We start from the raw sequence: 23,988 nt of genomic DNA, 5'->3' as shown, positions 1-23,988 counted from the left end.
TTTTTTATGATTTACCTCCGCCCCGTCGGACGGCAAACATTGAGGAAGGAAAATACCTCTCGTCGATCAGAACAGGGCACAGCGCGCGCTGCTACTTAATGGTCAATCAATGAGTTGCAGGCCTCTCCATGAAGCGTTGTCATATCTACCGTCCTTAAGAAAAATATCGTATAACTCTGTTATAGACGCTATTAGTGCCACGTCACAGAAAAGCGATGTATATATATCGATTTATTCGCATTGGTAGCAGTGAAAGAGATTGCCAATTTTATTGTTTGGATCCAATTCGATATAATGGAGAATCCATATGATAACGTCGCCACCAGTAGCGTCTATACGTTGATAACTCTTTATTTGTAAAACATGATGAATTTTTTTTTCATTTTGTTTATTAAGGGCTAATCCCATCTGTCAGCGTCTTTTCGAGCACTTTTCTCTAACTTTTTAACCTAATTACCTCATCGTATTTTTCCTGAAAAAAGTACCATCCCTAATTGTCTACTGCCTACAGGTCCAAAATTGTTAGGAAAAAAAAATCTCCCGTCCTTCGGATTCAATGAAGATGCATATTTTCCCTTTGATTATGGTAAAAACTGGAGCAGAAAGTCAAGAATGATGACGATGATACGCAGTCCTGCAGCCTGCAGAATTCCTACTGTCTTGTAGGCGCTAATATGCGTTTCACGCTAACTGACCGACAGCACTGCGTTTGGCGCAATGTGAGAAGTATTCATGCAGTCTCATATGGGCTTTGCGCCGACCGCACTGTTTGGCGCAATGCGCGAAGTATTCCGACAGTCTTGCAGGCGCTAATATTTCAACGCCGGCCGCACCAAGGGTTTGGCGCGATTATTTGAACTCGCGTTATAATTGCGGCATCGAATGATAGAGCTTGAAAGGCCCATGCTGCGTGTGTACGTGTATGAGCATTCCAACGTTGCCTCGTTTTTCCCGATTAAATATTTTTACTGGAGAAAAGTTAGGAAAGTTCTTCATACCCACGACCATTACTCAATATTTTCACTTTATTTATCATCAGGAGGTAAGATATCGATGACTTTCTACAAACTAACGTAAACTAGCGTTAACATAAAAATGCGTTTGTTCTCCGACTGATTCTTGTTTTGCCAAACTTCTGCCTCAAATTAACATCATTTTAAAGTCGCGCATTCGTATAGCAGACGTCAAGGTTTCTATTCGCGCAATCCTTATTGTGCCTTTTTCGCGTAATCCTCATACACGTTCTTCGACCTTTCGCGCAATCCTGGATTAACGGATAGAATCACACATAGTTTAATGGGTTTTATCAAAACATGTAGGAGGTGCGGGGTAAATGCATTTTCGAATAGCTTGTCATTACTGCTCCGTAGTAGATTTAGTGGTTACCTTGCGATTGTGAAACTGCAAAAATGGGTATGTCGCTTGCGGTGTTTGGAAATCTTCACCGAAAAAAAGTGAAGTTGATTTAACAATCTGGATGTAAAAATGGCGTGTGAGAACTCACAAAATGCTGAATTACCAACTACAGCAGTCAGTTTTACATCTCAACATTGCTAAAGTAACTGCTGTAGCGGTTAATCAAGCATTTTGAAAGTTCTCGCACACTTTTTTCACATCCAGAATGTTAAATCAACTTCACATTTTTTTTCGGTGTTCGCTCCTATTTAATTTTTTAAAAGGAGACTGAACACAACAACACACAACACAACATCATGGCTTGAAGTTTTCACAGAATATTCCTCATGAGGAGAAGAAAAATCACTGAAATGTGTGAAAAATGACGTTCAGTAATTTCCCATGTAGAAAATAAATATGACAGCGGAAATTTGCAAACCGAGATACGCATTTCTGCAGTTTTACCATCGAATTAAATTAATAAAACGAGGAGATACTAGTCACGCAAAACGTTTAAGTTCCTTTTGATTCAATGCATTTGCTCATTCAGAATTTCAAGAATATCGAAGATAAAAATCGTCCGTACCGACCTACGTCGTCCAAAAAATCCAAGATGTCCGAAATGCACACACCTCCTTTTTTTCCTTATGCCCCTCCCGCCACCCCCTGGTTTTGACTAAAATGATGCCTCTGACATTTAGGTTCGGTAGATGATATACCTAGTTCAACAGTGCAGTGCAGTTAAAGATTACCTAACACTGGAGTGTTACAAAGTCAGGTAATTACATCGTCAGTGCGAGCTGGTACCTACATAAGATAACTCAATTCCGTCTCCTTATCACTCGTTATTTTACAAAGCTCATCTGCATACGCATTCGATCATAAATCACCTCTCACACATCTGTAATTAAATGTGTTTTCTCACGTGCTGCAATTACTCTAGTGTCGCTCAGCTAGCGTGAACTTATCTCGCTTGCTTTATACTGCACCGCTCATTCATAGAACGAATACCCTGATAAGTAAACTAAGTACTTAGATGAGAAAGTGGGGGACCTATGGGGGACTAGCTGCATAATGGAGAATTATACTTACCGCCGACCATCAGAAAAGAGAATCGGTAGTGGTGTACTGCCGTGCTAAGGAAGGACGCCGTATGAACATTTGAGAGTTGCCAAATTTCCCCAGATAAAACATGTATTTTTGAAAACATTCATGCAAATTTTTCCTTGAAATCAGATATTTTAGATTAAATTACGTACAAAACTTTCTGAAATTTTTGGAAAATAATATTCACCATTTTCCCAGTATTTTCGGTTTTTATCGGAGGAAATTTGGCAACGGCTGAAGGCTCATACGGCGTTTTTCCTCAGCACGACAGTATAGCATAGGGGAGAAGAAGTTGGAGCGGTCCGGACATCCCGCCTCACGGAAAAAATGGTTTGCTGATTTAACAAATAAATTGTTAAAAACTATGTCCGACATTTTTCAAAAGTACATTTTACAATTAACCACGGGGATGGTTAAATTAGCATTTTTTTTTATTGTAAAATCTACATTGAAACATGTCGGACATAGTTATGAACGATTTAATTGTTTCGGCAAAGACTTGAAATAGAGCCTCAAAGAGCGCAAAATAACTCGATGGCGCCTTCATTTCCTTTGAATGCAATTTGGGCGTCTATTGAGTATAGTTGTGTCCATATCAGGCGCTGCCATTAACATTGCAACTTCGCATCATATCTGTTAAGGGGCCGCCCAAGCATTACGTACTGCATTTAGGGGGGGGGGGGGGGATCCGAGCCGGGGGAAAAAACTTTGGAAAAATAAAGTGCAAAAATTTGAAAATCCCGCCCTTCTCGAATGAATAATTTCACACCTTCGTTGATCTCTTACCGTCGTATTTCAGCGAAATATCTCCAAAAAACCCCGAAAATTTTCAAGCTATTTTCTCAGCGTTTTCTTGGTTTTTGAGAAATGGAGGGGGGGGAAGTCAGGCCAGCGTCACGTAATTCAAAAGGGGGGTGGGCTGCGTTACGGGTGCGTTACAAGAGGAGGGTGGGGTAAAAAATTGGAAAAAGTGCGTTACGTACTACTTGAACGGCCCCTAATCGGAATAATAGAGAAAGTATACCTTGCTTTATTTTGCGAGGAGAGCTCCGTAATCTTAAAGGATGTCTATCATTATCATTCTTAATATGTTGGAGCGCCTTCAATTTCGGATGATACTGTGCAACACCTCTGTGGCGAAATAGTTGCTTGAAGCGCCGTGGCACTGGCACGCCGCGCCGCCGCGGCGAAGACGACCAGCGCGACACGCACATTGGCGCCTACAAACCTAACAGGGATACTTCACGCATTGCGCAATTCTCCCCTGCTGTGCTCTGTCGCATTCATGGTTCCATGCAATCATTTTAAATCACGCGCCCGCTTGTTGGCTGCGTTGAGCAATAAAAATGTTGGGTGGTGAGTGTCGGCGGTCAATTGCCAAACAAAAGAGAAAATAAACAGGTTTACGGAGTTGATATGAGTCATTTTAATTTAATTTTGTGAGTGAAATTCCTACGTTTTCTTGTTAGTGCTGTGATTTAATATAAAAAATGGCTAGTGTGTTCGGTAGATCAGATCGAGGGTTCTCAATTGATGATGCTTTCGAAGAGGATAACGATGAATTGATTAAAGTATACGGCTCAACCACAGAGAGGTCTCCTTTGAAACCTAAAAACAGGAATGTTATTTCGGACGATGAAATTCTAGTTGCCATTGATGACCCATCAACTCATTCTCAATACACTAATCTTGGTGCTCATTCATACGCGGGCATGCCCTCGCAACAAATGAAATCAAAATATGCGGACGATGTGAGTATAGTTTGACTGATAAGACTTATTCTCATACTTCTGGCAGCTAAGTTTCTCCCTCAAATCAGCTCCACCTCTACTTACCGCACGAATCCCATTTCTGCATTATTATTACACGTTTTGTGTGGAAACGATTACCACGCAAAATTCAGCAGTTGAACTCTGAGGGGAAGTAAAAAGCAGCCAGGGCCTATAAACACACCCTTATCCTACCTCCGTTGCGTAGCTGCAAGAAATGAGGAATTATCACATTTATTTCCTACTATATCGTATATTTACTGTGACAAAGGCAGTCTCTAGTTATTAAGAGTATTTCCAGACCTGCTCACTCATTGAACTTAGTACAAACCAACACAAACTGCCATATTTTTTACAAATGTATAGTAGTCCTAAGTTTGTCAGGCTAATGCAGATAACTTTCAGCCATGCTCTCAGGGCTAAAAGAGGTGTAGTATCTTCCTTTTTCCAACATGGAAACCTTCTCTTCAAATTTTCTTGACTAACCCAGCCTGCAACACAATAGATGAACACAATTTATAAATTTTAGTGGACTTATTACTACTAGAACAGGGGAAAAAAAGAATAGACAAATGTCACATCCAAAAATTGCATCATTCAACAGATATTTACATGCTAAGTAATGGGCCAACTGATGATTGATGCATTCAGACTGATGTGACTTCTGTCTATTCTTTTCTTTATTTAGTTCTAATAACGGTAAACCTTTTGACTTGAATGACTTGTACTGTGAAGGGCTTTGTTTTCATTCGGAACGCGGTGGATGGCGATGAACATCGGTATTTTTTCATTCTATTCCTCAGCCGCGCTCCAAGCGTTTCAGTCGATCAGGATGGAACGGACGGATCGCTCCTCCGAGGTGGGTTGAGATGGCATTCCAATGTGATCCAAACCTAATTCGAGAAAGTTTCCGCCCATGACAAATCAAAACAATAACAAATCAAACCAACCACCAAGTTTGAATTTTTTATCACTTGGAACGCTTTGGATCAGTCAGGATTGCTCAGGGTTCCGTTCCAGTGCGTCCCACTACAATTCACCCTGTTTTGCAATTAAAAAAAAAAGTCCCTAACAATGATTATTGGATCGCATTTAGCGAAAAGGAACCAGTGGAAACACAGTGTTGTTAAAATGTTGCTTCTTCATAATTATCTACAGAATTTCTCGAAATAGCAAATAGTTTCTAAAACCACCAAAAAATGTTAATTTCAAAGGGAAATAATTGTGTAAATTTTAATACTGTACATCTATTTATTATTTTCAAAAAAAAAAAAAGAATTTGTACGGTTTTGGAAACACTGTAATCACTCTGTTCCCTTTAGCAAAATGCGCTCCTATTGTTCGTTTGCATTAATCTCTAAGAAATAAAATCAGTAAATGAATACTTTGACATTAAGTTTTGATTATATGGACGTATTTCTGTTAGACAGAACTAAGCGCCAAATTGAGTTCCTTTTGAGGATTTTAGAATCCCGGATAGATCGTTCTCTCAAACGGAAGTATGGGCCATGGAAAAGTATTGCGAGTATAGGACGGAACGAGCATCGCGTTCCGCAACACCTGCCAATCCAAGCCCCCCTCCCTTTCATTCCCTATGGCGCTTAGTTCCGTCTGATAGAAATACGTCCTTATGTACTTCAGAGACAAGTATACACATACTTTTAATGATTATCATTCTTGAAAATAGTCCAGTACATATTACTCACTGAAATCCAAATTTTCACAAGTTTGATATACTCATGTAGTAGTAATGCCCAATTTTTTGTTTATATCGCTGAGTATCTATAGAATATTCACTTATTGTTTTATAGGCACTATCCAGAGACAGTGACTCTTTGTTCTATGACAATCACTCAGCAACGGGCATCTTTGATCCCAATCAATGGTGCTGCATGCATCCTAAGGTCAAAGAAAATTGGAAAATAGTATTAGCTGCAGTAATGTTATTAATAGTTGGAATAGGTAAGTCAATTCTTTTACTGAATTCTTTATTTTGTTATTGTGAAAACTGAGAAGGTTCAGTGTGCCAGTTTTTACCTTTTATTTCAAAGAAATTGTTTAAAATGAAGCAGATGTCCACTGATACTTTTTTTTGTCAAAGCAGGAGATCTGCTCCATCAAAACGAACTGCAAAGTGCACTCTTGCTAATGTGCTATCATTTATCATAAAAACAGTCCCATGAAATGAGTGACCAAAGTCCTTCTAAGTACATTTCCCTGATCCTTCCCTGCTTTCCGGACCATAACCCATTTTTCTCATAAGAACAGCTACCCTTCTGCCAAAGTACCACCCGCACCATTTATACTGATATTGACGCTATGTCGTGAGACATTTCAATATTGTTTTAATTTTCTTTAAAAAAATTTTGCTCCTAGTACTTTCATGAAAACCTCGGGGATTTATTTTTATGACAAAAAAAAATTTGGTAAAATTTTTAAGTGATTCTGGCCATTCGTTTTTCTGTAAAAAAATTGATAAGTTTGAAAAATTTGGCAGCATAGTGCTTAAATGGCACCAGTTATACTGTGGCCAGAAGGTGATGATTTACCTTTCAGTTTCCTGTATCAATCAGTTTTGAAAATATCTTGGTAACCTCAAGTGATCATGATAAGTCAAAGTGGTAGTAGAGCCCGTCTGCATGGCAACACATTTGACTGTTTTTGTGGTATGCCATCACTCCGGCATAAGGATGTATAATCTTTTTGGACTGTTTTTTTAGTCAAAGCTGAGAGCTTAGAGACAGCTCAGCCACATTAAGCACTGATGAAGAAGATCCTAGGTATAAATATCATAATGCAATTCACCCTTTTCTAGAAACATGTCTCGTTTGCAAAATTTAATCAGTAGATCATTAGGCTCATCATATCATCATATACTGAGATCAGTTCATACATTTGTGCCAGGCAATGAAAACAACAGCCAATGAATGTCCATAAAATTGTGGTTCAAGTTTTCTGGTGGTCTTTGGGTGGTTTCAATATCATACATCTACAATATCACTCCATCAAAATCAGGAAATAATATTGTAGCAAAGTAAATCGTTCGAATTATTGAAAGACCTTTTTCTAATGTGAGTCAATGCTCCCAGCTTTTAATGGAAGGAGTTTTTTAAGAATAACAAACTGATTTTCCTCAGCAATCTCCTCTAGACTTCTCTAAGATGTGACGTTTTTACTCCGCAAAAAGTATAAAGGAGCAACTAATTTGTCGGTGAAGTAAGGTGTCTTAAAATTTCTTCAATATATGACTCTTTTGCAAGAAAATCCCTACGACATAATTTTTTTCCTTTTCCAACAACCCATTACAATCAATAACTTTTGGCAGTTAAGCACTTCAATCTTTAGTCTTTTTCTTGCAGAAGAAAATGTGTATTGTATTCCAAGTGCCTGCAAATTTCTCAGTCTTTATACTTTTTGTACCTCTGAAACCTAACTAACTTTTCTGTCCACAGTAGCCTTTAAATAAAAAAAAAATTAAGTCTTATTCTAAGCTGCAAGCTGTCTTGTCGTCAACCTAAGACCATATTTTAACTGTGTTGTGTGTCTTCTTTCAGGTCTGTTATTAACAGGATTAGTTGTATCATTTCTACCTTCATCGAATTTACAAGGTTTTGTATTTTACATCGCTGGCCTGATCTGTTTTATACCTGGTGCGTATCATGTTGTCTATATCTACCTAGCTGTCAAAGGTTGCAAAGGTTATGATTTCTATCATTTACCGTTGTTTAATTAGATCTTGTGTTCCAAAATAAATGATGTTGAGCGACTGAGGATAGTTACTAATTTTAAGAAATATCGAATATAGTTTGAGCTTTTGATGCTTTTCAGTTTATTTTATACTAATATGTACTTGTAAAGTTTCTTCTTTTAGTTGTATCCATTGTGAGCAAGATCTTTTTTTCACTTTCAAAAGTAAGTAAAAGCAAGAATCATGCTGATTAGGCCTCATAAAGGTCGGAAGATTTATTTGTCCTTAAAATTCAGTTCCTTTCTGAATTGAAGGAATGTTTGTCAAAATTCATTTAAATAGACACTGTACTTTAAGTTTTATTCTGTAGTTTATCTTTTGCAGATAATTTTTTTTGTTAAAGCTGGAAAGATGCTGTTGTTTCTGGCAGTATTTATAGTGGATCTTGAATTCATCTTAATCGTTCAAAAAGCCCCTTTTCATTCACAACAAAATTGGAAAAATGAAAGTGAAAAAGAAACAAATGATAAAGGTTTTACCTTTTCTACTTTACCTTCACTTACAGAAAAGTGTCATTACAAGTAAAACTGGATAATATTTCAAATTCTTGAGTTTCTAACCACCTTTTTTGAACCCGAAAGCTATATTTAAGTTGAATATATATCAACACTCTATCAGAATATTGTGTTCATCATAGAAAATCATAATCAGTAATTTTACCCATTCCTAGGGAAATTTTTCCTTGTGAACAAAAGGAGTACGATTGCCTTACCTTCTATCCTTTCAAATTTAAAATACTTGTCACATAATGACCCTACTTCATTTTATGAAGAATGTGTATAAGTGAAAAGTAAAATCTAGATACTTACTCGGAAACGTCGAAAAATTCGTTATCAAATGGTACAACTGACTGAGAGGACCAAATGTAAGAAACAATGGTGATCGCTATATACCTAGTTTCCTCTTGCTGATTACTCTATTCTAGGGGAGCCTATTTTGAGAAGAGAAGCAGGAATGCAGAATATCTGGAATCGCTAGTCAAGTTTGGAAAGGCTGGGAAAACTTAATTAACCTCAGCCTTTTCATTGAAGTTCCAAAATTGTCGGTTTTTTTTGCCTATTGTTGGACTTTTCTTAAATTTCTGAGTAGAGAAAATAAAGGATTTTTATCTTAGAATCTCAAAGAAAAGAAAATAGAAAAGAAAGAACAAGAAAATAGAAATTCTCAAAGAAATTAGAGGGATGATATTTTCTGCATTCCTGATTCTTACCTAAATACCATGTCAACTTCCCAGTCGATTATTTTGTCTTCACCCTTCTATTCTACTCAGTAAGTTAAAATGGTATCAATGAAGGAATTGATAGCTTTGTTCATGCAAGCAAATTTTCCATGACCTTTGTTAATATCTAAAATATTTTGACAAGATTCAGTTTACTTCTCAATAACTGAGTATTTCACCAGTTTCGTCATTACTTGTGCAGAGGAAGTTTTTTTAGCGAAAAACTCTTTGCAAGTTGTGAATTTTGCTTGCTCAATTTTTTTTAATATTGGTTTTTTCTTCATTTTCTTTTATTTGTAGTCTTTTCTATGTAACTTAGAGCAAAGGCTGTATTTTGCCTTCTATCTAGTTTATTCTATTAGGTATTTAATACTTAATATTTTGGTTTTGAAAAGAATTGTTCCCTAAGCCTCCTTTCCTCAAACCTATCTCTTCTTGTTTTCAGAGGCTTATTTCACTTTTTTTCATGTATATAATTTTAATTGACAATAGGAATTTGTCTAGATGGCCCCAGACATATTTCACAAAGATTGGTGTCTTTTAAAATTTCTAGAAGACCTTGAGTTTTTTCTCTATCACTACTTTTGTTCTAATTTAAAATAGGTTCGAAAATGTGCACATAGGGCACCCCCTTTTTTAATTTTGTTTTTGTATCAAAAGATCTTGTGAGTGAATGTGCCATGAGCAGTCTTCTCCAAACTTTATTCACTCATGAACGAACATACTTAAAAAATTTGATCATATCTGCCTATCTGTGAACATTTTAAATATCCTTGTTTGTGCATATCGAAAACACAATTATTCGGCTAACTTTTGCCTGTTTATGCAGCTTGTGTAATTTTATGAAATCACCAATTTTTTTAACCGAAGATTTGTTAAAAAATGTTTCTGCCTCTTTCCAACCAAGAAGTTATACCTTCATCAAACTGAATTTAAAGTTGAAATCTTTAACATGATTTGTATCGTGGACCAACTTGTAGAGAAAAAGATAACATTTCTATGAGAGTGAGTGTCAAGAAATAAAGGCTTGCATTTTGAGCAAAGATTTCAGAAGTCAAATATTTGTGAAAAAAATTGATGCTGATAAAGTTTTTGAAAGTAGATCTTTATATAGGTCAATTAGCAAAGAATTAAAGATAACAATTTTTCTTTTTCTTCTCCTCTCCTAATTTAACTCAGAAACTTAATTTTTCTGCTATATGTACTTACGAAAGCAGAACTCCAAGCGAGCCCCGGAATTTTAAGGCAGTTCAAAGCTTTCGAAATTTAAACTAGTTTAAAATTAAAGAACCATATCAATGAAGAAAAAAAATTGTCTTGCTGTATAAAATTGGCGATAACCTGTGGGGTTTTGCATGTTTTTTCCTCTTGACTTGTAGCCTCCCAAAAAAGATTCTTCTGTTGATAATACACATTTCTACATAAGTTCCTGTGCTAGCTCTAAAAAAACTCACGAGAAAATCCAGCTTTTGAATGAAGAAGGCAACTTTTGATTGTATTATAATCACGATAATTTACCCTCTCTGTTGTATGTAGTTTTATTTTTTGCAGATTATTTTCTTTGTATTTCTGAAATTTTAATTTTTCATAGTCATTTACGAAACTTACATGTACAAGCAAAGCTCTTGGACTTAAATTTCTGTAGCGTTTGTAACACAGTATCTGAAACGATAAAATGGGGAAGAAGCATGAGCAACCTTATTAACACTCAAAGCACTGAAAATTAAGTATTTTGTCGCAGATTAGCATAAGTCTTTCACTTTTCTCACTAGAAGCAAGAAATTTGCATAAAGAATACTTTGCTCATCAGCAATATGGAGGAGTCTAATGAGAATCAAAGATTGAATTGAATATTTCAGTTTGAATCAGATTTAAGGTATCTAATTTCTAAACCAAAAAATACTTACATTATTTCTAATTAGTTACCCTTCTATAAATCAAATATTGTATTTTTGGAATGTAATTCTGTCCAGGGTACTTATTTTTGTACCCACCTTGAATTTGAATTGAACTTGGGTTTTAGATATTGATTCGTTTAAGCGTTATATTCTTGAAATACTTCTTCATCTTCCTTTCTTTTTCATTTATGATTGTCTTCTCTTCATCTACTCTTTTTGAATTTCATGTTTGGCTCCAGATTGTAAGTGAAATTTCTTTTCCCAGCCCAAGCACCTAGTTCCAATTGAAAATGCAAGCCTGCTCCCAAATTTTAGCTTGAAAATTTAAACTGTAAGTTAAATTATTACTTGAACTATAGCGGAACAAAGCCCATAATTGCACATGTCTACCTAATATTTCTGGGAGGTCATCGCAGATTTTTAGCGAATTATTTAATGGAGCACATGCATGTACTGTTCAGTGCAAGATAATATAATTTTTTTCTTTCTAATATTTCTCATTTTAATTTTCTGTCTTCAGAGCGAGAAAATGATAAGATTTCTCTATGCAATGAAACTATTGTTTTCTTGATGTGCAGCTCAGAGTATGTGATAATGTTGAAAGTAATGCATGAAAAAATTTGTAATTTTAGAATTAACTTTTTTTTTCTTTCTTCTTTTTCTTCTCTTCGTCTGTCAACAAATCATCAAAATGCATCACATCAATCTTTGTGATGACAACTAAAAGATTAGTCTAGGCCTCAAACCAATGAGCCATCAGTGTGGTCTAGAAAATCTAGAGAAATAATGTATTTAACAATAATAATTAAGATTTCTTGAAAATTAGGCAAAAGTGGGTCGCCTGAAACACTTTATCAGCCTAAAGTTTTGTTTTTGACAGCTGCGTTCATCTTAAATTTCCGTTTTCTCCTGCTCTGAAACCAATTTTTTGGTATTTTTTTGTTTATTACTTTTAATACACCCATATTCATTGATTCTAGTCATGTTCGTCATGTAGGTTACGGACTTAAAATCATTTTGTACCTTCACTTTTGTATTTGTTGGTTGATTACTTATCACATTGAATACTGAAAAGAAGATAATAGGCAACCAATGTGGATTCCTTATCCTTTTTCTCCCCTCCCAATTGCTGTACATTTTCTTTTAATTTTGACTTTCCCGTATCCCCAATCGCCTCTCTCCCTCTCTCAAAATTGTTCAGGGGACTATTTAATGTGGAGCTCAACGAAAACTTGTCTTGATAAATGCGTCATCTCTTACAGCACTGTGAAATTCACAAGATTCATTGGGTAAAATCTGAATATTTAATTTAATTTTAGTAAAAATTTTATGACGCCACCAACAATTTCACATGATATATTACTTACAGTCCAAGCAAAAATTGAGATGTATTGATGAAAAAATGAAGAGGCTGCCATATGTTGATGCTGAGATAAACTAGTCCCAATGAACAATTGCAGTTGTCTTCCTGATCGGTCAAACTATTTTTGCACCAAACAGCATATCTTTACAATTAGAAATTGTGTTTCTCCCCTTCTCTCCAAAGAATCTTTATTAGTTGTGTCTATGACAGGTCAGCGTATTGTCTACCAGCTCTCAGTTTGAGGGAGAGGATGAGTTTCAACTTAAGTAAAAAATGTCCTAATTTTTATCGTCCAAAACCTCTCCTACTTTGCCCAATCACTTCATCATTTTCCATAACGTAGGCAAAAAGTCTTAGCGAGGATTGTACCACCAACATTTTGTAAATCGTGTATGGGGATAACTTAATTCATGGAAACCAATGAAGCAAAGTTCTTTACCACTGTTCGATGTGGTCGTTATTTTTGTAGACCGTGTAAAAAAGTTGTGCAAATATTTGTTAATAGCTATAATGAGAGATTTTGTTATCTGTTGTAAGCAAAACTGTCCAACTCTACTATAAATGCTTTGTGTAAAAAATAAACTCATTTTGTATCTATCAGAGTTTTTTTTTTTTTTTTTTTTTTTTTTTTTTTTTTAAATTAATGTTGATCTGACCAAGTCAACAGGATCAAATTATGAACTGTCTCTTAGGAGGGGAAAAAATTATCAAGTTTGATTTAGCTGATTCTTAACTTCAATAGTCATGCACAGTTCAATTAAGTAATCTTAGCAAGACCAATCCACACAGGTCGGTCATTGAGCATCTTTAGGAAAGCCGTTTGAGTCAAGCTTTCACGCGACTGCAGCCAGTGTGATGTAGCATTGGTTGCTCCCATAAAAAATGCATTGCATTTAAACTTCTTACCACCAAAGTGCAGTAGGGTCTCATAATTCGCTCACAGGAATGACTGACTTGTGTGGATTGATCTTGGTTCTAAGCAAGGAAAGAAAACAATTGTAAAAAAAGCAACAGCATGAATTGTAAATCTAAGAAATTTCAGCAACTTTTATTACATGAACAGTATTCACAATTAAAAGTTCAAGATTGTAAAAGGCAATTAAGGAGATCGCTCAATGAAGAAAATTACAATACAATCGTTGTTGCAATTTGAGGGGAAAAATGTAGGAAAAAGAGTAAACAACTTCCAAAAACACACTGACCCCCATTCAAATGAAGCCTTTCACAATTCAGATTTTCCCACTCTTGAGTGAGATAGGAAGAATGTCTCAATGAAATTCAATTGTTGAAGCTGTTATGGTAAGAACGATAGTCAACATATCCCACTGATGGAGTCGAAATACTCAGGAAAAATTAATTAAGGTGGAAAAATTGAACTGACTAGATGAATGAGCGAAACAAAGGTTTCTACTAATAGAGATCAAAAACATGTTAAAAAGTAAAGGCTCAATCCTTAAGAAGCAACTCCCATTCAATTAGCCAATCAGTTCGCACATCGGAGGAGGTAATTTAAGTTTCCAAGGAGCTCTCCAGGATTTTCAAAATTTTTGAATTATTTGTAGGAAAGAGACTCCCAGTTACAGTTGATCTATTCAATTTGTTTTTCAAACGAAATCAGTTCTCAGACGTTGAGATAATGTGGCCCCTTGTTCGAGCAAGAGAAGCTGATGCTTTTAATTTTCAAATGTTAATTTAAGTTCATCAATTGTTGGAATAAGTGCGAGAATTAACTCAGATAGCTGCCATGATTTCTTTCAATAGAAAAGTTATTCCAGGAAAGGAATTTTCATTTGAATGGATGTAGAGTGCTTTCACATTAGTCTGTTAGCTGTTATGCACTCATTTCAATTCATGGAAGTACCACTGAATTTCATACCTTAGGGAATACAAACTTTAAAAAATTAAAGTAATGGAGTATATACACAAATTTACTATGTACAAAATGAATAATAATAAAAAAAAGAGACAATTGCAAATTTTACTCTAGTTAACTCTTGTCTTTCGAAGTTAAGTCATTCACTTACTTTTGCAAAATATACTTGCCACATGACTGAAAACGGCTCTCTGTAAATTCAATAAAGTTTTAAATTGACTTCTTATGACAATACTTTCTTGTCTACCTTTTTCCCCTCTTAATGTAGAAAATTGCTAAATCTAGAAATTTTTCTGTTGTTTGAAAATCTTTGTGTTATCAAGCAATTATTAAGGACGTTTGACAGCGGAAGGAGTCAAAAAGCATAACTGAGATAAGATATTTTGTATGAAACCATTATTGAGCGTTCTAAATAGAAAATGAATATCAGAACCCAAATTTGAGCTATTGTGTGCTATTTTCGATTTTATTAACGTACAGTCAATTTTCTCCAAATCACAAAAATATCACTTCATCTTTCTGTCTAGGACAGTTTTGCATTCTTGATAAAAAATAATTAAATTAATTTAAAAATTGTCTTTCTTCTTTCCGTTTGCAAAAGCACAATGAATCATGGCAGTAAATATTTTTAGCGCAGGTTGTGCCGACCACAATTGCCTTCATGTAATAAACTAGTGTTCAGCAACATTCATTTCTTCTAAAGTACCAAGGTATACCTTGTAAGTTGAGGCTTAAAATGTCATGAATATGAGACTTTCTTCCAAGCGGACCAAATATTCAACTCCATCACCAAAACACTACCAAGTCTCAAACAAAGGAACTTTAAAAACTTAACCATTTAAAAAAATCTAAATATATGTCGGCGATAAGTAAAGAGGAAAGTCAAACATCGATGAATTAATTTACGATCAGACTGTTGTAAATTCTAAAAATAAGGAAGCACGTTGTTCTTTCCAAGAATGAATGTAACTTTAAAATGCAGTGTCCTTACACAGGGTGACCTAAAATTCCCCCACCACCAACAGCAGGAATCACTCTCGTAACTTTTGAACCAATGAGATGGAGACTTGAAATTTTGCGAGTGCTCTCAGGTTAAAGGAAACTACTTTTAAATACACCCTATATTTTAAAAGAACCGCTCTGAAAAAGGGCAAGAAACTTTAATTTTTTAAGTTTACACTATAAAGTTTCAAGGGTGGTGCAGGACTTTTGGATCACCCTATAGAAAATTCAACGACCGATGAAGAAACACTAACTCAGTCTTAAAAGATTAAAAGATGTCAGTTAGGATTGAGTGGCAAAACTGATTCAGAATGAACTTTGAGGACATGACTGGGAGTATTATTGAAAGACGGAGATGACCTAATAAGTGGTGAGATAGAAGATATAAGAAGAGATGATTTTTGGGAAATTCCTGCCACGGATTTCTCTTAAATGTTTAAGGTAAATAACATCACCTGGAGGATTTTCTGCAAGAAAGGTGATATTTGGACTGTTAACTTATCCCCTTCTGGACACTTGATGATTAGTTGATCATATCCTAAATACAAATGCAAGTTCAACTAATTGAGCAGAATTTTGTTCCAGAACAATACCGACTGAAATTGACTATTTGATGATTCCCTGTTTGCTGATTTAAAATTTTAGAGACGAGAAAAATGAAAAGATTTTTCGATACTGAATCCTTTCTACATTTGCCTCTTCCAGCAGCTTGTTCCGAATTGAGAATATTCCTGGATGGGCACACAATACATGTGAGAACCTATAGCGCTATGATCCCGGATTATAAAATGAATTAAGAAACCGATTATAAGTATAAAACTATTGCTCGTTGACCAGTTCCATCAAAACTAACGACAGAATAAGATGAAGCAGAGCATCACGATCTACTAGAATTATCATTTGTCCCTATACTACTTGCATTAATTTCTTAGTTACCAAAAACCATGACACTGGTTGTCGTTAATTTTATGAGGTAGTCTACTGAAATTTAACTGAGAATGATTAAAAAAAAAAATTACAAAAAACAAAATAAAGGGAGGATTTAAAAACGCACCCTTGCCCAATGAATTTGGAATCAATTTCCTCAGAGAGGGCATAAAGGCCCTGTCTCAAAATTGCCAGCAACATGTTTCCCAGTTACTTATAAACCATGGGAAGAATTGGCAATATTTTTCTTCTTCTTCCTGTGAAAATTACTTCAATGTTTGTCTCTTGGGTCACACATAACCGAATAAAATGTTGCAGATGATTCTGAAAACGTTCTGATAGCTGAATATCAAAACTCAGTTTTCAACACCAAAGGAAAACCAGTGACAAATTGCTGATTTTACTTGACTCTCTTGTTTGTACCAACTTATGTTCACAGTTCTTTGTGTAAGCTATGAAACCCTTCCTAAAGAAATTAAGTCGATATAAAGTATTCCCGAAATCTGGAATACATTGTTTTTGTTTAAAAGAAAAAAAAGGATCAAATATCATTTAACATAGGAGGTCACTCTAGAATCAATTAAAAACAAATTATTTTTACTAAGGAAAAAAAGTAATGACGGTTAGACATCCTTTCCAGTTATTCACATATCAGAAAATGCAACTCGATAAGACCTACATTAATAGACATGCTTTCTACAATCAAAATAAGATAATTATCACCAAAGGCAAAAGGAAACAAGATTTAAAAACAGTCTTAGTTTTGAAGTATCATAAGACAATATACCTGCTTTTACTGGTGAATAGTTGCACTGACAAAAAGGAGACAAAAGTTTTAACAACTAAAATAAAATTGGTATGAATTATTTACAAATCTCTTACTTTCAGCTTCATTTTTAAATTTTCCAAAATAGTACAGAGAAATGATCAGTAACTTGACGTGAAGCAGGATGGAGAGAGGGCGTCTGTAATAAATGCCTGAAAATTTAAACACGAACAAAAAGATAAGGGCTGCAAATGGCTATTTAAAAACACTAAAAATAAATCATTAGAAAAATGATGTTGCTATCTTGCCAGATCATTGGACCATGTCTTTATGCTGCAGGATGATTCTAGTTTCTAGATACTAGTTTTTCATAGATATTTTCTTGCCCCTGGTAGTAAGTATAGCAAAAAGAGATAAAATCTGAGGGTGTAATTTGTTTGTATTTAGCAAGAGGGAACCAACGCAAAGACAATGTTGTAAAAATCGTATATCTTCATCTTAAACTAAAAAAAGTGGCTGGAGCAATGAACAGTCTTTCTTTCTTCCAAAAAACTGTTCATTTTGAAAAGAAACAATTACGTTAATTTTATTACTGTACATATATTTATTGTTCTCTAAATTGAAGAAGAAGTAGCAGGATTTTAAAACAAAAATCGAATAATGCTGGTTCCCTTCTGCTAAATACCATCCAACTAACTCCGGTGCAGAGTGTAATTGGTGTTCTCACTCAGCTAAGTCATTGGTCAAATGACAATAGGGCAAATATGACCAAAATTTAAAACTAAAATATACTACTTTTTAAAATGCAAAAGAATTTGAATCCTCTCTTCAGATTTGAAACTGGAAATTTATAGAAATAAGTGAGATTATTTTTCCTTTTCAATTACCTTTCCTCAAAGCTTTTACATATATTTAAATGGCAAAATCTATTTTTAATTATTAACGGTGGACTTTTTATGGAGGATGTTGCTCAATATTTCTCATGGGTTTCCCTCCATCTTCAAGTTGATTTTTACGACATAGATCACAGTAATATAAAAAAAAATCAAGAAAAATCAGGAATGAGTCACAAGTTACAGAAGCAAACCATGCAAGGAAGGAGAGAGGAGGGAACATTTGCATTGACCCCTGCAGATGTTTCCTAGATTTTATCTACATTAGTATTGCATCAACATCAACAGTTAGGAAACCTAATGATGGACTCACGTAAAAAATAATTATTTTCCAGGGTAACCAGCAAAAAGTTTGATCCTTGGAATCAGGAAAAATGCTTACGAAAACTTATAAACGCAATTTGACGAAGAAAAAATTTGAAATATTCTCCTACATTTCAGATTTCCAGACAATCAGGTCTCTGAAATTGAATAAAGGTTTTTTTGATGGTCCTTAAAAGATTAGGAAAATACTTTGACAAAGTTTTGATTGAAATCTTTTTCAATTTTTGATGGAAGTCCTGACAACATTTACGCGCCATACTTCAATGAGATAATCATGATAAGAAATGAAGACACTTGAACCGGAGTGGATTCATATTAGATTATAGCCTGGACTTGGCTCTTCTTAAATTGTTAAATCAGAAACTTGTTGGTGCCGAATGAGTTCTAGCTTCATAAAACGTGGTTTGTGATATGATACTGTGTCAAAAGATCTTGACAATACCTGGAAGTTATTTCTCAGGCTAGACATTTTACAGAGAATTGACTATTCTTTGAACAATGAAAGAGTAAACTTGAGAGGAATTACTTGGAAACTCTGGATTGATATTTTTGATGGAAATTGATGGTCAACTAAAATAGCTAAAATATTAACAAGCAATAATTAACCTGTTGCCTAAAAATTCACTGCCATCTGCAGCTATCAGTACTCCATTTGGATGTCTTTCTATCAAACGGAACTATGTGCATAGTGACCCTAATATGCCCATATTCTTATGGGTCTCAGGGCTCATGTCTTAATGCACATAGTTCCGTTTGATAGAAATACGTCCATTTAGAACTCGGACTCGCAAAAGCAAAAAAACGAGGCATTTTTAGAAGTTTCTTCGAGATCTTAACTTGAAACTTTCTCTCAACCTCCTTAGCTTTAACTTTCTCACGACTGAACTATCCTCAGTGAAATCTTTAAATTTACTCCTCAAAATCTCCTTTGCCTGCCTCAACAAGTCTTCACCGAGACACTACCTGCAAGGTGTTCCAAAAAAGGCTGCAGTCCAACTTTTTTCAGGTGAGCTTTCTTCTTTTAGTTAAGTCCATGTACACACATAATTGGACCTTTGATAAATCTACTGAACTAGTGCTGGGGTAAATGCTTCATTTTTTCTTTACGTCATAGGTTGCATTTCCTGGAGCTGAATATAAAGTCTAAGTGAACCTTCCTTCCCTTTTAACAGCAAAAATATTATCATCCATTGAAAGACGGGTTAAAAATGTATCAGACAGTTTTCATAATTCTCTAGAAACTTACCAGTTATAAAATAATAGCTCGGCTCAGCATTAATCAATAAAAAGTTGATCGTATTGAGCAAAACAATCATCCCACATTGAGGTGATTTAAAATCTCATCTCCTAACTTAATTTTTTGGGAGGAAACCAACCAACACTCCCACTTAAAAATTGTTGCAATTTTTTTTGGACCATATGAAGCCCATAGAGACAAAGCTTATGCGTTTTTTTCTTTGATGTGTAAACTTCCACAGCTGCCAAATTTCTACTTTTCAGGATGTAATTAAGCTACTGTCATTTTTAGTGAAGGGATTATTTTTATTTTGGCAAGTCCTATTGACTGAAATGTGTTTAGATGACAAGTTCAATTTTATCATTATTATTTTTATTAAGAAAAAAAAAAAGATAAGGACCTATATAGGGGCGAAATTTAGAGGACTCAAGAAAGTATGCTTTTTGTTTGTTATTAGTTCCTGAAGTTTAGGAGAGGATCATTTTGATGTTTGAAAAAAAATTAAATAAATTAAAAATTCGGTAGATTTATTTGCATTTTTACAATCTTAAAATTAAAATACAAAAAGGTAAAAGTACAGTTGATCAATAATTTTTCTAACAGCAAATTTCAGCATTTCGATAATTTGTTACTCTAAATTTTTAAAGGGGATAAAAATTACTGTTAGGAATTATGTACAGTACATCACAAAAAATTATACGGAAACTAGAAAAATCTGCTGGTGGTGCAAGGAGAGGATGGAGTAAAAAGTTTAACGATTTCATCAGAGTGGTCAAATTTGAACTAGGTGTACCTGTTATTTGAGTGGAGCAGATGCAGCTGGTAGAAATTAATTTTACAACAATTAAAAAGACCTATGAGCAATCTTCTTGACTTTTCCGTACGCATCTTGCAACTTTCCTTTTGAAATTTTGGTAATCTTCCCGCCACTCTTTCTGCAAAACAAATTCAAATAAAAATATCAATACCATAAAGTACTGTAAACAAACAAACTAGAAAAATTTGGCATTCTGGTGATCTACATTCACTTTTAGGCATACAACTTCAGAAGTATCATAAAAAAATGATGAAACATGACAATCATCAAACCAATTTTGTTCCGCAGAAGAAATTTGTAAACTTTACTGAAATACCTTTTTCAAGATTCCTTGCAATTTCATTTTGGATTCTACTTCAAATATGTTTAAGCACTTAAAGATTGCAGGAGAGGACCTGCCCTTTAGATTTTTGCACTCACATTTAATGCAAAACTGATGCCATATGATCTTCTGTCGCAGTCTAAAAGAGCATAAACTTATTTTGCGTAGACTTTGGTGTGAATGAAAAATGGGAAACGGTAAGTTTCATACTATCAAGATTGCAAAGAGTTCTTGACTTTCGAATTTTTAAAACTTCTTTTTTCTTGGAAATTTCAAAGTGATGATCCTATTAGGGCTCTAAACGAGTAATTGGCTGCAATTTTGCAAGAAACACATGATTTTCACAATAAATTGCAAAAAAAAACTCAGCGGTTTTGATGATCTTCCTTGTTTTTAAACTTGCTTTTGAGGCCTATCTGTTTTCAAATGCAACCGATCACAATCCACCTAGTTGCGTGGTCTAGACGTTTTCCCATCCCTGCTTCAATAGATTAATTAGAACCGAGGAAAAAGAAAAGTGACGAACATCACATTGAATAATAGCGCCATTTATGATAAATTTACGAGATAACCAATGGGCCAACTGATGATTGGTCCATTCAGGTTGATGTGATATTTGTCTTTCCTTTTCTTTCCTCAGTACTAAAGCATGTTTGACAAGTTTTATCGATCATAAGAGGCCTCAACTTGCATTAGACAAAGAAATTTTTGCAAAACCCATTAGAAGTAGACTAAAAGAGGTCGACTGACAAAATTGGGAACCATCCACTAACGAGTCGAATATATAAGAAGTAAGGATAGACAGTTCTGAACAGGATATCCTTTGATTTTTTTTTTTTGCAAAAAAAGAAGAGACAGAAATAGAAGAAAAGCGAAAATACAAATTCTACACTTACGGCAGCATCGACATTAGCAGGACTTTCATCGTTAGGATCAGCAAGCATTGAAATTACTGAGATAAGTATAGTTTCAACCGTGTGAACTGGTAGCCATCGTTCACTGGCTTTTTCGTATCCCCATTTGTCATCACCGGGCTCATGAAGAATCGATATACAGACGTCTCCATTCCTTTCAATATTCGGATGCCATATTTCAGTCACAAATTTCATCCTAGGAGGTCTTAAAGGATATTCTTTGGGAAACAACAGATGTGCTTTGAAAAACCCGCCCTCACTGAAACAGTCACAAAACCATGATTTTATCAGATTATCATTTAAATAAAAGTGAAATTCCATTTTGAAAAGGCACGATTGACCGAAACGAGCATAGGTTAATGAAATAGTTTAAACAATGTTTATCTCCTTGCTACTCACAAGATTTCTCATTTCAGTACTTACCTATCACTGGCTTGGTGGCTATACTTGCAGATGTTAGAGCTCGCGCATCGTATGTTGAGACAAACGTCAAAATAATGTTTATGTCACCATTCACCGGAGGTGCCACCTGATTACATGGATTAGGCTGTTGAGTGGTACGAATTCAGAGCTAATCAAAGATTGATGTTTGTCTCAACATATGATGTGCAAGCTCGAGCTCTTCTACAGAAGACGCTCACCATATTGATGGCATAAGTGTGAAACCACTTGATCTCCTCTTGGGATGTGGCAGACTTCCTGTCATACTTTATTTTTTCATGGGAAAAATAGTCAATATACCTACTTGATTTCACAAAAACTTTCAGTAGAATATTCTGTAAAAATTTCAAGCTGCAAAGTTGGCTTGTTTCTCTTTGAAAAAATAAAATAGGAGTGGAAATTTAGAAACACCACAATGGAGATACGTGGTTTTACACTTTGGCCATCTAATGAATAGAATTATAAAATCTTACTTAGTTTTCAAACACAGTAAATAAAATTTTGGCTTAGTCTTGTCTTATATTGCTAACATAGCGTTGATTGGTTTTGATAATCCCCCCTCAGCATGGAATCATCCGCCTACAGCTAACATAATAAGATTAATGCTAAACTTACTACAAAGTGTCCGGGGGTCCGATGATAAGGACTTCCCATTTGTAAATATCATTGTCATCTATTAAGCCTGCAGAGAATCCTTCAACTGGATTCTTATTTAGTTCTGAAACACAGAGACAAAGAGAAATGTTAATTGTTGGACAAAATGAAAAAAAGACACAATATTTGAACAAGACAAAGTAAGTGAGAAAAAAGGAGTGTGCTGAATAATAGTACATTCATGCATCTCAATGCGAACAAAAGTGAAAGTGAGTAAGGCTCTGTCTGTGGTTACATTCACTAAAGATTGCTTATTGGTTGATGGAGAGAAGATAAGAAGAGGGCGATTGCTTAAAAAGCTCTCCTTAGGATATACACTTTTAATCATTTCATTAATTACCCTGATGAGCATTAAGAAAAAAAATTGGCAGTGAGAGTCACCTGACGATAACAAACTGCTCACCACACTTGTATTCTGCCTACTTCTGTCATCAATGCAAAATCTCATCTTCTGACAGTACAGTATGCAGTTTATGGCTGGCAGTGAGATGACTGCTCCAGATGTACACACTGTTCAAATTGTTCGGAGCGATAGGTCGTCAAAATTCATTGATGAACCCGGCGGTTCATGCTTGACAGCAGATGGCTTGAACAAACACTGGGAGGTTCAATGCACGTAGATGGAAGGGTGAATTTCAGCGAGTCTGATTGAATGCTGGAGAATTGAAAGCACTTTCAAGATGCGATCATCCATAGAATGGTTAACGCTCATTTGTTATGATGATAAATTGAGGTAGCAAGGTTAATATGGTGGGTGTAAGTGAGACATGGAAGAACGAAGATTAAAATCGGATTACAAAATGAATCGTAGACTCAAAGACACAAGTTGGAGTCAACATTTCGATAGTGATCGAGTAAAATTTGTGTATGAAGAAAGGGATGGACTGAAAGGGATTGAGAGTCCACATTCTCGTGACAAAATAGGCTTCCCAATGCCGTCATCATGTTCGGTACAAAAGCAAGATAAAAGAAAAAGTAATAGATACTAGGGACATTTATCGTACCTGCTAATTGCTTCCGGAGTAAAAGGGCTGACTGTGTTTCTGACATTAATAAATACTTCTAATTTTCGTGATAAATAATACAAAATCAACGAGAAGTGACAGACAACCGCAAGAATGGTTAGGAGACGTCCGTACAAGTGGCGCTTGAATGTTTAAAACGGCTCAACGAGGAACTAGAGAGATTTTCTGTTGTCTGATTGTGCAGAATTTATTTATATTATAACCTGTAAAGCTAGTAAAAAAAAATGTTTTCTTGCACTACCTGGCAGTTGCGCAGACTTCAATTCCAAAATTTCTTCTTTTTTTACAAAAAGG

At 35.1% G+C, this 23,988-nt stretch overlaps 3 protein-coding genes across 4 annotated transcripts in view; 1 reads left to right on the top strand and 2 right to left on the bottom strand.

Moving 5' to 3' along the window:
- The window catches only part of Caper (RNA-binding protein 39-like protein Caper), a 66,535-nt gene extending 52,055 nt beyond the window's left edge, over positions 1–14,480 (bottom strand). Inside the window, exon 1 of the mRNA XM_072303480.1 lies at positions 14,469–14,480. The gene's annotated coding sequence lies outside the window, so the exon portion shown is untranslated. The remainder of the gene's footprint in view (positions 1–14,468) is intronic.
- LOC109030262 (transmembrane protein 134) lies at positions 3,868–13,099 on the top strand. The gene is made up of 3 exons (XM_019041139.2): positions 3,868–4,253; positions 6,083–6,233; positions 7,826–13,099. Exons 1-3 carry the CDS (start codon positions 3,993–3,995, stop codon positions 8,002–8,004), a joined length of 591 nt encoding a protein of 196 aa, XP_018896684.1. The 5' UTR covers positions 3,868–3,992; the 3' UTR covers positions 8,005–13,099.
- On the bottom strand, positions 13,520–23,832 carry LOC109030270 (ubiquitin-conjugating enzyme E2 G1). Of its 2 annotated transcripts, XR_002008700.2 has the most exons (5): positions 23,674–23,832; positions 22,631–22,733; positions 21,557–21,833; positions 20,315–20,456; positions 13,520–17,279 (listed from the first exon to the last, which is right to left on the bottom strand). XR_002008700.2 is itself a non-coding variant. In XM_019041152.2 (4 exons), the coding sequence occupies exons 1-4, from the start codon at positions 23,717–23,719 to the stop codon at positions 20,376–20,378; spliced, it is 507 nt and encodes a 168-aa protein (XP_018896697.1). In that variant the 5' UTR covers positions 23,720–23,832; the 3' UTR covers positions 20,032–20,375. The 2 variants fall into 2 exon arrangements, 1 of the variants encoding a protein (XP_018896697.1); XM_019041152.2 differs by lacking the exon at positions 13,520–17,279 and having other exon boundaries at positions 20,032–20,456.
- Between the last annotated feature and the right edge of the window lie 156 nt (positions 23,833–23,988).

This window comes from Bemisia tabaci, chromosome 8, assembly GCF_918797505.1.
Source record: "Bemisia tabaci chromosome 8, PGI_BMITA_v3".
Classification (NCBI taxonomy): domain Eukaryota; kingdom Metazoa; phylum Arthropoda; class Insecta; order Hemiptera; family Aleyrodidae; genus Bemisia; species Bemisia tabaci.
Note: the sequence above shows the minus strand (reverse complement) of the source record. Positions and strands in the feature narration are given on the sequence as shown.

Bases quoted from the DNA above. Each gene is read 5' to 3' on its own strand.
- LOC109030262 (XM_019041139.2), top strand. From the start codon at position 3,993: ATGGCTAGTGTGTTCGGTAGATCAGATCGAGGGTTCTCAATTGATGAT. The intron at 4,254-6,082 runs GTGAGTATAGTT...ATTGTTTTATAG, and splicing joins AATCAAAATATGCGGACGAT to GCACTATCCAGAGACAGTGA. The intron at 6,234-7,825 runs GTAAGTCAATTC...GTCTTCTTTCAG, and splicing joins GTTATTAATAGTTGGAATAG to GTCTGTTATTAACAGGATTA.
- LOC109030270 (XM_019041152.2), bottom strand. From the start codon at position 23,719: ATGTCAGAAACACAGTCAGCCCTTTTACTCCGGAAGCAATTAGCAG. The intron at 21,834-22,630 runs GTAAGTTTAGCA...TGACTGTTTCAG, and splicing joins GGACCCCCGGACACTTTGTA to TGAGGGCGGGTTTTTCAAAG. The intron at 20,457-21,556 runs GTAAGTGTAGAA...TTTGTTTTGCAG, and splicing joins CTGCTAATGTCGATGCTGCC to AAAGAGTGGCGGGAAGATTA.